Raw genomic sequence first — 13562 nt, 5'->3', positions numbered from 1 at the left:
TTCCATGGTTTGGTATTGTAGATAATGCTGCTGTAAACATCAGGATGCCTGTGTCTTTTTGAATCAGGATTTTTGTATGCTTCGGGCAAATACCTAGTAGTGCAATTGCTGGATAGTAGAGTAGTTCTATTTTTAACTTTTTGAGGCACCTCCATACCGTTTTCCAGAGTGGCTGCAGTACACCTGAACCCAATATTACACTGTATGTTAACTAACTGGAATTTAAGTAAAAACTTAAATATGTATATGTGTGTATAGAGGTATATGTGTGTATGTGTGTGCCTTTTATCCTGTTCTTCTTCAACAAACATTATATTACCTGTATATTGATATATTTTATATTATTCCAGAGGTTTTTGAGGCTTGTTAATTTTTTCCCATGTTTTTCCCTTTGTGCAGAAACGATTGAATAATTTCTATTGGTACAGCTTTAAGTTCACTAATTCTTTCTCCTTTTATCTCAGATCTGCTGTTGAGACCCTCTAGTGTATTTATTATTTCACTTAGTATGCTCAAATCCAGAATTTCCATTTGGTTCTCTTTGTGTAATTCCTGTATCCTTACTGAGAATTTTTATTTGTTGATTCATTATTGTAACACTTCCCTTTATTTAAACACAGCTTCCTTTAGTTCTTTAAACATACTTATATGTTTAAATGTTGCTTTGAAGATTTTCTCTAACTCCAACATCTGGGGACACTCAGGGACTGTTTCTCTTGACTAATTTTTTTCCGCAGTATTGGTATTCGTCCCTGGGTTTTTTTTTTTTGTTGTTTTGTTTTTGCCTATGGTACATTTTTGGGGGGTTAAATTTATTATAATGTAGGAAGAATAAATTTTGATGTTTCCCCAATTCAAGTTGCTGGTGTTGTTAGTTTAATTTGTTTTTTCTTTTTTCAGTGACTTGCCTGGGCTAAATCTGTGAAATATGTCTCCCTGTGATGTTTTGACACTGATGTCCCTTCTCCAATTTTTTTTTCATTCTTGTTTTTATTTAAACGTGGATTCCTATAAGTTGCCCTGTTCCTGCATAGCTTAGAATTAGAGAAATGATTGTACAGAGGTTGCACACAGATACTTTGAGCAGTAGGGTTTATGTCTTCTGCAGATGGACCTGTGTGTGGGTAGAGAAGTGCATGAGGAGTTCAGGTCATTTGAACTCCTCTTTGGATTTACTTTGTGTTGGGTTCTTTGTGTCTCTTTGTGCACATGCTACTTCAGGTTAGCCTGGAGTCTGTGAATAATTTGGAACTATTTGGCATGTTTGTTACTTGAGTCAGGAATGTATTGAGTCGGGGGTGCCTGGGTGGCTCAGTTGGTTAAGTGTCCAACTCTTGATTTCTGCTCAGGTCATGATCTCAGGGTTATGAGATTGAGCCCCGCATCGGGCTCCATGCTAAGCATGAGAGATTCTCTCTCTCCCTCTGTCCTCATCGTGCATACTTCTCTTTCTCTCTCAAAAAAAAAAAAAAATGTACTGGATCAGTCTAGAAGAGCTGTCAGGTCTTGCTGGAAAGTGTCACTTTCACAGACAAGGTAGTATGCATGATGCATAGGATCTACTCCACATCAAGTGAGCTCCCTTCCATGATGTAGTACAGCTTCTGGTCCTCACAAATTACCCCATGCCACACTCTGGCAGAATCTCCATAGCAGCTGAGCTGGGGGCAGATGGGAGAAGCCTTGAGATAATAATACCATCAACTCTTAGTGTTCCTATCTGAAGTTCAGCAGTTTTCTAGTAAGAAAGTTTGTCACATATATTTTTTAATGCCTTTGGTGAAGTTCCACGGTTCTGAAAGCTTATTTTTGTCCATTTTATCCACCTTGCTTTTTAGGGTGAAGATTAGCCAACATCCACACTCAGCCATAAGAGGAAGTCCCATAATTTTTTTTAATGTAGCTCATCAACCTTTTTATCTTCTTTGAAATGATTCTTGAATATCAAAAAGTGTCACACTGTGGCTCTAATTTATCATGTACCCAGCTGCTGGAGTCGTCTTCCTAAAATATCCTCTAATTTCTTCATGTTACCTCTGTGTTAACCTTTGTGTTACCTACCCCTTCTGAGCCAAAATTAGGCAAGATGGAATTTTTGGTTATCCAAACTGTATTTGTTTTCTTGAGCTGTATGTTTATAGTTTATATGGATTAATTGAACTCTGAAGTATGTCCAGGTCACCTAACATTATGTCAGGGTTAAATTTCACCAAAACAGCTTCAGTTTCAGTTCTGTGTTACTTAACCTGAAGTGTCTGACTTAGTTTTTCTGTGTTACTTAAACTGAAGTGTCTGACACATTCCTATATACTTTTCTCATCAGCCAGAAAATAACTGTATCTCTTACCAAAGAGGTGATTCTCTTCTTCGGTCAAGGAAAAGGTCCTTATATCCAAATATACCCAAAAGGCATCTATCTAGAAAGGATGATTATTTTAATGCCTTACTACACTTTTATTCCTGCTAATACATTCCCAGAGGGACTCACACCAGGTTATAAACTTTTAAAATGTCCCTCAAGCCCAAATCCTAGAGTTTGGGTTACTCATGACTCTGCTTCTGTATGTGAGCTCTTTTTAGAGCATGAACACGGTCATGTTAGGTTTAATTTATCAGTAATAACTAATACCACAAATGGATGGAAAAACAAAACAGCCAAGTACCAGGCTGATATTACCTTGAGAGTGGCAATGTGGTATGGGTTTTAGGCGAAGCAGATATGCCTGTTACTAGTTTCTGGCTTAGATCAAGTCATTGAATTTCCTGACTCACCAATATACCCATATTGGGGATAATACTGCTTCTCTTGTAGGGTTGTGATGAGAATTAGGACCTAGCATGCAAAGAACACTTAAAAAGTGATATAGCCATTATTATCTACATAATTGTTTGTACATGGTTATATTTATTTTACATTCTTGCAACTGCATAAAAATGCCATGCTGGCAGAATTCCTAGTAAGAATTCCCTGGTGCTGAATGTCTCAATTTGAGTCTACTTGGAGTTCTAGTTTTGAGGTTCCAAGTGATGTTACTGAGTTGATTCTAGCTTGATTTGTTCAGACTGATACTAAGCAATTAATTTAGCTCTTGCCATTTTAAATTAATTTAGATGAAATCATCCAGCACATTATCACGAAGTGAGATACCTACAAAGGGTGAGATGCTTGGTATTGGTAGGATTATGCCTGAATAAATTTGTACTCTATTACATAGTTAATTAAATGTGCAGACATCAGCTTATTCTCTACATAATTGATTTGGAAGCCATAATTCTTGTTTTCTTTTTTTCTTCTTCTCCTGACTTACTGTGGATTTCTAGGTAATTTCAGAATCTGTTGATTGCCCTTTTCACAAGTTTGTGTGAATTCTTCCCTTTTCTTTAAGCAGATTATGAGACCAGGGACCATGATTACTGTAGGAAAAGGTCAGATAATTAGGTTGACCTGGTTATGGTAAAATTTATTTTTTCCCCAGGTACTTTCAAAGCAATAAGCCTGTGAATAGATTCCACCTAAATCTCCTTTTCACAAAACTTTCTGGAGACGGTACTGTTGATCATCAGAAATTTTCACTGGAGGATCTACCAAGGTTGAGCACTATCTTTGCTTCACTGGGATTTTAACAGGGAGCAAGGCTGAGAGGTCACTGATTCAGCAAATATTTGGACCACACAGTATTTTTGTCTTAGTTATCAGGGTATACTTACGGTCACTATGATTCCAGTTCCTTGCTGCATAAGTAATGAACATGTGTGTATTTTGCTAACTCTTAAAAAATCTCTTTTGAGTAGAGTGAAACTTTGCTCCAAAATAATTTGTGGTGACTTGAACTACAGCAGTGGTTCCACCATTTGCACTAATTTATTTGTTCTTGTGGTTTGTGTATCTATCCATTTACATATATATATTCACTCAATTAGCTCTAAACTCTCTGAGTTTGGTGGTGAGACTTTAGCTTTTTAAATAGATTTTTTTAAGGGTTGCCTGGGTGACACAGTCGGTTAAGCATCTGCCTTCAGCTCAGGTCATGATCCCAGGGTCCTGGGATCAAGTCCCGCATCAGGCTCCTTCGTCAACAGGGAGTCTGCTTCTCCCTCTACCTCTGCCTGCCACTCCCCCTGCTTGTGCTCTCTTTCTCTCTTTGACAAAAAAATAAAATCTTTTAAAAAAAATATTTTTTTTTAACTTGGAGCCCACATTCCTAGAACATCGTCATGATGTACTTACAGGACTAGAAATGCTGTGTTTTAAATGCAAATTACATAAGTGGGCCATTACCTGGAGTCTGGAGAGTTAGGCTGTTATCAAAATTGTGACTGATAGATAGGTTTGACTTAGCAGTTTTGAGAAGCTGGGGTCTAGATACAGTGAACCATTAGTCGCATGTGTGATTTTTAAGATACCTACATATTGAGGCTTAATTCATAGCAGAAGTCTCTCCTCTGGTTTTATCTTGAGTGTTCTGCTTTCAAAATATCATGTACTTGTGTTCTCACCAACAGTGGCTCCAGCTCAGGTGTGTGAGCAGACTTGACCTGAGATAATATTCCTGTGGTGATAGTAGAATGGGAGAGGTGATGCATGATGGAAAGTCAAACTAGTTGCCTCTAGATTTGCACTGACACATTTGAGTCATGTGAATGTTAAAATTACTGTGTTGTATGTACTCTTGTTGTTGTTGTTGTTGTATGTACTATTGTGTTTATACATTGTATAAAAAGATGTGTGTCAATGGGCAAAATGAACACTGAGCAAATCCTGGGAAACCCTACTAACTCACTTAGGATTTTCCTAATGAACTGCTGAATTGACAGAGTTACGGCTGTGTGTAGTAGTGATTTACACTAATTACTAGTCATTTATTTATTTATTTATTTATTTATTTATTTTTAAAGATTTTATTTATTTATTTGAGAGAGAGAATGAGATAGAGAGAGAGCATGAGAGGGGAGAGGGTCAGAGGGAGAAGCAGACTCCCCGCTGAGCAGGGAGCCCGATGCGGGACTCCAGGATCATGACCTGAGCCGAAGGCAGTCGCTTAACCAACTGAGCCACCCAGGCGCCCTAATTACTAGTCATTTAAACCTGCTAATAGATCCTTCCCCACCTGGACCTGTGTTGTCAAGGATGCCAGGTGGAATGACTTGAGTTTTTTTTTTTTTTTTAAGAGATTCAAAGGCTTTAGATCTAGGGGAACCCAGACATATCAGTTTCATCTGTTATAATTACATTTAGCCTTGTATCAAAAAGCTGATCTAAAAGAAGTAGTTTATATAGGGTAAGTATTTCTTTCTCCAAGGCAATTTCCTATTAACCTTTGGTGCAAAGTGGGATGAAGTGATAAAGAATATGACAAAAAAACACACAAAAAACCCCCCAAAAAACCCAGAAAAACTACCCAGAACTGTGAACTCCCATGGAAAAGTGTGAAGGTCTTGTAATAACGACATTGTCAGGCTAGGAATATGGTGAAGTGTTATCATTGGAGTTCTGAAGACCTGTAAAGAGGAAGAAGTCAACTAAGATTTTTCTTATATCCTGCTTGATATTTCTTTTTACAGTATTTCATGTAAGTGGGATACAACACCATAATTTTATTGGAATGGTAGAATATAAGTATATGTTTTTAAAGAATATTATTCCCCATCTGGTAGGTGAAATTTTTGTCTGGTTCATGTTTCTACTTGGCAACTTAAAATAAAGAAAAACAACTTTATTTTTTGGAGAAGATACAGTTTGGTACCTCCATAGTTCATGGAGAAGTTGATCCTCCGTGGTTATAGTGCCTTGCCAAAGGCCACTCAGCAGATGGGTGGCTGAGCAAAAACAAAGCTGTCTCAACCTCAGACCATCTGCTCCACTCTAAAATATACTGTCTTCACATTTCTTCATAGAAGAGTAGCTCTTATCTTAATTTACATCTCTGTGATTCTGAGCTTTCTATCTGATTTAGGTTTTTCTTAAATTAGGCAGATAAAATCTTATTTTATTGGCAATTTTTTGGTTTATAATGCATTGATTTTCTTATTTGAACCTCAGAAACAATTCTTGGAAATACGTTAAGTATTTTGCCACTTAACAGATGGGAAAGCTCAGACTGATTTACCTGAAATCCCTTGGCTAGTTATGCGCTGGATCTGAATCCCATGTCCTCTGATGCAGTGACTTACTCATTTTCCTATGCTGTCAAATTATCAAGATTGAATACCCCATTAATTTTCAAAATATATTTTGAGATGTCTGAGTTACCCTGTAGGTTATGTGGAGCACATTTAACAGACACTGTAAAAAGGTAAATTAACTTGTCTTTGTATTAGAAATCTAGGACTGCTAAAACAGAAACAAAAGTAGAGATGTGTCTTCAGGGCTGTAACCACCTATATCCCTCTGTGCAGATTTGCTTATTTTTCCAGCAGTAGATGGACTCAGAGCTGGAGGTCAACTCAAGGAAACAGTGAACGCCTTCTTTTGTAAGTCACCACTTTAGGTTGGTAGTGGTGATTGGGAGGGTGAGGGTCCAAGTTGAATAACAGTGTTATATGGCAGAGAACTTGAACCAATCTTTAGGAGGAATATGGTATATCTAGATTCTCTAGCAGTCATGAAGAATGAGGTAGATATAGATCTCCTAATAGACAATGATCTCTAAAAAATGATCTCTGAAACGTATTACTAATTTAAAATATGTAACTTTTACAAAGTGAGCCCATTAATGGGAAAAGCCATTCTATATACTCGTATATGAGGATATGTATGTAAATGCATAGAAAAAGACCTGAAAAGGTGCACATCCAAAGGTCATCAAACTCCAATTGGTGATGCCTGGGAGGGAGGTTAAGGGAGAATAAATATAATTAAATTTGGAAAGAGAGTTTTCAGTTTTTCGATATTGTTTGAATTTTCAGTAAGGAAAATGTTTTTATTTATGTGTGATTCAAAAACATGAAGTATTTTCCATAGGGGGAGACCTGGAAATGGATATTGTAGGCTAAAGGAGGAAAAACATGAGCAAAGGTATGAGGATGTTAAAATAGGGTGGTTAGTTACTATGCAGTTTTTATATGTGATAACAGGAGAGATGATCTGTGACTTATGTAGTCGCATATTATCAGCTGCAGTTCAGTTAAGGTAATGGCATGTTTCAATAGGTTTTTAAGTGGGTTAGGTAGATATATCCTTGGAAGCCAAATGGTTTGATGGATATCTCAGTTGGAAACCTAATTGATCTCACAGTCTTCTCCAGTGCGAACAAAGCCAGATGCAGTGTGTGGTTCTTCTTGAGAATTTTTTCCCCTTAAGTCTAGGTGATCGTCAGGCAGAGGAGAACAATGACCAGTGTGTATTTTAAACGAAAGAAAAGGTACATAGCCAGGCTGCTAGCTTAAGGTTTGTTGTTATTGTGAAAGTACATGTCTCGATAATATTGGGGTTCTATCCACATGAAGAGTATGGCTAATCTTTGGTCTGCTTGCTTTGGGTACTATTCTGGGCAGCCTAGGTAGACATTTAGACAGAAGCACTTTCTCTGACTTAATTTTTCAGGAAAATAAACGCCATGTATAATGTATAAGAAGCAGATATGCATATGTGCTGTGCTGTATTTCTTTTACATTTTGACGTGGTCTCTTTTGAAGCACTTAGTAATGTAAAGCATATGACCTAAAGGTTGCTTTTACAATTGACGCTCATTGTAAGGGCAAGCAACGTTTTTTCATATTGAAGTTGGAAAACTTAAACTTCTCAGTTATAGTAAAACTTGATTGAAAAAATAAAAGATGAAGGACAAGATGATAGCTTGCAATTGTTTGTGAGTTCGAGCTCTCACTCCAGAGGTTTATAGAATGTTACACTTTATTTCTTGTGCCTAGTGTTAGGAGTCATTTTGATTTTTGGCCATTTAGTTGGTTTTTAATGATGAATGAGACCCTTTCCGCCCCCCTCCCCCGACTAAACTTTATTTCTGGGAAGTGGGAACAGAGGCTTAACATAAATGCCATAGTATGGTTTAGCTGTAAAATGTTTAAGGTTATTTGAAGAAACACTCAGCTAAATTAAGGAATACTTTTGGTAGTTCACTGTAAAAGGTCACAAGTTAGGGTAATGATTCTGTTGCCTAAAATAACCAGACTATTTTTCTTTAGAGCAAAACAAACAGATGATACTAGAGAGCTCTGATGTATTGTTTCATATTTTCCTAAAAGGGGTAAACAACATTTTCTTCCTGCTCAGCTTTTCTGTTACATCTGTGTGTATTTTGAGGAGGAGAATGGCAAAGTGAGAGGGAATAGAGGAAGAATGGGTCAGAAGAAAGTGGGTTGAGTCTCTGAGAGACAGAGCTGCCTCCGTAGATTGTTTACTTACTCTTGCTAACTCCCACTATCTAGAAGAATATCTTGTAACAAGCATGTCCGTCTGTGGCAAAATGAAAATGGTGTGGCAGGATTAATTCATTCCAAATCCATGTGGTTTTCAAGGATCTTTAAAATAAATGCAAGCTGGTATATGGATATATTTTAACATTTTGAGCAAAGTGAAGCATGAAACAATCAAAATACATCCAGTATATAAACTTTACCAAAAATGACCTTTTCTTGAAAATACTAGAACATTTTGGATGTTATGAACAGGGTCATAATTGATTTGTGTTTTCAAACACTATTTCTCTGAAGTAGATTCCGTGTAAGAATCAGTTTTAAGAAATGAGTGGTACTTCATTAGTTGCCACAGAAAGAAATGACAATATACAAAACTAAGGTTAGTGGCTCCCTTATTTTGAGTTCTTGTTATGTTCTTGACACTGTCATAAGCTCTTCACTTACATTATCTCATTTATGTTTCTCTAATGGTATAGTTATTATAATTACTATATCATTTTCCAGGGAAGGAAACCAAAAATAAGAAAAGTTAGCAGGTATTAAGTAGTGAGGCCAGGATTATTGCTTAGGTAACTTTATAGAATCCAAGTTCTTAACTGTTACATTATAGTCATTCTGAAGTAATTAATGGATACGGGTCTGAAATCAGTCCGGTGGTGCCCTGGGAACAGTTCTCATAGATTCCTGAGAGCTGTGTGTTACATATTTAGGAATTTTGTGAGCTGATGTATAAACTTTGACTTTGAAATCAGTTATTTTTGTCACAGAAATGGGCAAATGCTACAAATCAGGGCATTTTTTGTTTTGAGAAATTGGTTCACTAGCATACCATTTAATAACATAGGATTCTACTAGCACTGTGAGTATAGCTTCCAAACCCTCACATTTTAAATGGATAAGATCAGAATAAATGCTTTGAGTATCAGATTTTTTACCCCGTAGCATTTGTCTTGGTTTGATAAATTGTAATTAATATAGTTAGAACTGAGAAAATTAAATTTCAAAGAATTTATTCCTAAATGTCAAAGTAGAAGAGAGGTTCTTTCCTAGCTTCCAGTCCTTTATCTGAGGATTTTGGAAAGAGAGCTCTTGTCTGGCTGACTGCAGATTATGAAGGCAGTAGCTGTGCCCAGATCTGGGAGTTTGTTTTGACGACTAGCTGAGATAATTTGAGGAGGAATGGAAGGACATTTGGCTGGGGTCACAGAAGCCCATGACAGGAGGATGGAGGATTCCAGCGAGGGAAAGTTCATTTAAAAAATAAAACAAAGCAGAACAAAACATGGGTGCCAGGAAGGTTTGTAGGGTATGAGTAACCCCAGTGGCCAAGATGACATGTTCCTTTCATCCACAAAAGAATTTTAATTCTGGAACCCTAGCTCTTCATCTTGCCTTGAAACCATAAAGCATCCTTGTCTGCTGATAAGAATCATTCTAGTGGTAGTGGTTCAATTTAATACATATTTAAACATTGAAAATTGTAATTTTGATGCATTATATCAGGTTATCAAATTTATCCTCCTAATGTTCTTTTTATGAAGAAGATATTGTCTCACTTACATTCGGTGTTTAATGTATTTATGATGTTCCTCTGTTAAGAAAATCCTCCTTTGAGCATCTTCCCAGACCCATTTGGATTGCCTGCTGGATCCTGCTTATCTAAAGCAAAAGCCTGCGTGAATGATAATGTACTTGTTCCTGATTGGGGTAGTTTTAACTCACCGGGTAGCTATTACCCTGTTTCCTTCACCACCTTGATAGTTACCTTTTGGGATTTTCAGAACTTATGGGGTTATTGATTGGAGTGGCAGTTTCAAAGGAAGGAAAGAGAAGGGGAAAAGTATGATTGAGAAAAATAATACATACATACATACACCCGTCCGTCCATCCATCCATCCCAGGACAGAGCAGAAAATCATATTGCCACAACTCAAGTTAGAGGCCAAATATGTATCCTACTTGAGTAAAACAAAGTAATGGTTTTCTTTCTGGATGAAGAGAAGCCTGTGTAAAAGGCTTTTTTGTACCAATTCAATTTTCTATTTATTAATTTCAATATTAGTTTGAGGCAAGTATTTTTCTATATATTTTTTAATGAGCTGGCTGCATGGTAGATTAGAACTTGAGAGTCCAAGAAATCTGGCTTTTTAATACTGCCTTGAAAAATTTAGTTATTGTGACTTTGGGAAAGTAACCTAACTTCTCTGTTTTCTTGTCCGCACAATGATAGTAATAATCATTATAGACAACCACAGGAGGTACTGATAAAGCTCTGAGTGCAATGCCTAGGAGAGGAGGCACTCAATAAATGGTTAGCTGTCGTTATCCATAAATTCAAAAATGGATTAAAATGTGTGACCGGAATAGATAATATATTTTGATGATTTAGGAGCTGCTATTAGAGAATTGCCAAGTACTCTTTTTTTCTTCTATGAATGAAACTGATATATAATAAGGTAAATTGGGTCTGATTGCTTGATGGTGGTGGTGGGGGCAGCAATGATGGTAATCTTTTCCTCTTTCCACACAGAATGTTCCCCCAGACCTCTCCATCTGCACCTTTGTGCTGGAACAGTCTCTCTCTGTCCGGGCCCTGCAGGAAATGCTGGCTAACACAGTGGAGAAGTCAGAAGGGGCAAGTACTTAATTTATGTATACTTGTGGTATTTTAATGAACTCTTTGACGGTATGAATGGTTTCGTTCATAGGTGTTGGATGTTTTCTTTTTGCTGAAATTAAGTCAATGCATTTTACTTGTGATTTCCTTAAGTTTGACTTTCTGCTTTGTCCAGCAGACCTGTGATAGCTTAAAGAACTTAAAAAAAAAAAAAAAAATCCAGCCTCAAGGTGATGTGTGTCTTGGAACCTCATGCTTATGTCTGTGGTTTAAAACAGAATCTTTCTTGGAGCAATTTGTGTGTTTTCTTACGTTTTCAGAGCTGTTATTGTTACTATTTTAATTAGTTGCTTTATGCATGGCTATTTGTCATTAACCTTTATTTCATTTTCAAATGCCTCTAACCATGTGACTATGTTCTAAGCTTCTTTATGGCAAGTAAAATTTCATGGCACTCATATATTTTAAGTAATAAAATTATGGCAATATGGCTTTAATCAGTTACAGTTTTGCAAACATCTAAGAGTTTTCTTCTGAAAATTGAAATTCTTATTCTGTCCCCTAATGAGGACATTTTTCTTTGAAATCTGATTTGGTAATCTAAATTTTTTCCATGCTATAACTTGATATGACTGATTTCTGGGCTACTTTTGTTCTTAACCAATTCATTAGAGTTTAGAATTAAGCAGAGGATGGATGGCCAAATTTTGGTTTCTTGTCTTTTGTTTACTTATTTTTTTGTACTATAATTACTGTAGTGTATGTTTTAAATGAAACTTAAAATTTTGTCTTACCATTATTGCACTATGTCTTACTGTTACAGTTTTTAATCATTGTTCCAGTTTTGATAGGCAAGAGCATTGAAAAATAACACGTAGCTCCACAGAAAATGAGTGATCAGTTAGGATGTAACGTATTTTCATTAGCCTTCTAATTTTGAAAGATTTAGTTTCACACAAAATTTAATTGGTTTCTGCATTAATTCTAAATTCATTTTAAATGTTAATAGTACACTAGTATCAAGGAGAAACTTTAGTGATTTTTATTTGATATTAGAATAACAACTTGTTTTATGAGAGATCCAAATATATGTGTTTTAACTTTTCAAGTTCATTTTTGGTTACAAAAAGTTTGAAATTACTGTATTAAACTATATAAAATGTTTTTTTTTAAATTTCTGTTCTTTAATCCAAAGCTTTTAGAATAGGCTTAAATAGAAGTAAAACATTTCTCAGTTCAACTAGTCATGTTTCTACATGAAATAACCTCTTCTGATTTTTAAACATTACTGAGGTATGTCAGCTTTGAAATTCAAATCTGTTTTTACAAAGAAAAATCATATTCTTTTGCCTAAGCATCCAGGAAAGTATGTATTGGGTCATTTTACTTTGTAGATACCAGCTTATGGATGAAATGGACATAAATTTAATTTTTATATTGCTAAGCTAATTTTTCTAAATTTAATGACTTTGAAAAGATGTTTTATCCCCCTAAAATCATGGAGTTTACCTAGGCAAGCTCTAAATTTCCTGTGTGTCTAGAAGTGTTAGAAATACGGTTTTAGGAGTTATGCTTTTAAGATATTTATTAGAATTTCTGCATCCTCTCCCTCATATTCTTATTTAGCTATATTTTATTTTGAATTGGTCCCCATCTACAGGTTTCTGTCAGTTTCTGAAGTGGCAATTTATGTGATGTGTAGAACACCATGTTTTAAAGCCCAGCATAGCTACCATAAGGTATTAATTAGAAAATGTAAGTTGAGAAGAATCTGCTACAGGGAAGGGACATCTTTCATTGAACTGAATGTCACTTTTAGATGAGTAACTTTTAAGAGGAAACCGCTGTCCAATAGCTCAAGGGGATCCTATATTTTGGAGAAGGAAAGATACTCTCCTAGATCATAGAGGAGTTTCGATTATACCCTGAAATGATACTCAAAATATTTAACAACTTTGGCACAGGTGTCAATTAATCAGAGTGGATCTCAGCTATAATGCTAGAGGCTAAGTCCTGGAGAGATTTGGGGCTGGTCCCAGTGATGTGGGGGTATCCTGGGGTAGCCCTGGGGTAGTCAGAGGTAGGGAACACTTGGGATTTGGTGCCATGACTATTTACCAAGGAGGAGAGAAGATCTCCACCTTAGCAGCTGTCTTAATTGTAATAGTGTAAGATGGCTAGGAAGCATGTCTGATCATATGCTGTAGTGGATGCTTTTCGCACTTGTAGGAGTCAAGTCTTTTGGACTTTATTAGGTATCCATACCCTCATAACTAACTAGTTCTGCTTTGAATTCATTCTAGGAACCTATGGCCACCTTGACGTATGTCAAGCAAATTGTCATCTCCAACTTAATAAACTGTGGACAGTAGATTTGCTTAAGCAAAGATCCACTTTTACTAGGAGGAAGTATATCAACAGAGTAATGGCGATTTTCATGAAATCATTTTTTTTCCCTTACAAATCACCAGTGTATCAAAAAGAACCTCACGTGTTACCCGATTCCCTAACTCATTCATAATCAACTTTATTTACAAAGCCTTGTCCTCTTTTAGAAAAGTAATTCTTT

The 13562-nt window shown here is 36.2% G+C and overlaps 1 protein-coding gene across 1 annotated transcript in view; it reads left to right on the top strand.

Moving 5' to 3' along the window:
* The window catches only part of RYR2 (ryanodine receptor 2), a 732757-nt gene that overhangs the window by 261378 nt on the left and 457817 nt on the right, over positions 1–13562 (top strand). The window contains 1 exon segment of the mRNA XM_027588196.2: positions 10907–11011. Coding sequence (XP_027443997.2) covers positions 10907–11011 — 105 coding nt within the window.

The sequence above is a fragment of the Zalophus californianus genome, chromosome 15 (assembly GCF_009762305.2).
Source record: "Zalophus californianus isolate mZalCal1 chromosome 15, mZalCal1.pri.v2, whole genome shotgun sequence".
NCBI classification, from domain to species: Eukaryota; Metazoa; Chordata; class Mammalia; order Carnivora; family Otariidae; genus Zalophus; species Zalophus californianus.
Note: the sequence above shows the minus strand (reverse complement) of the source record. Positions and strands in the feature narration are given on the sequence as shown.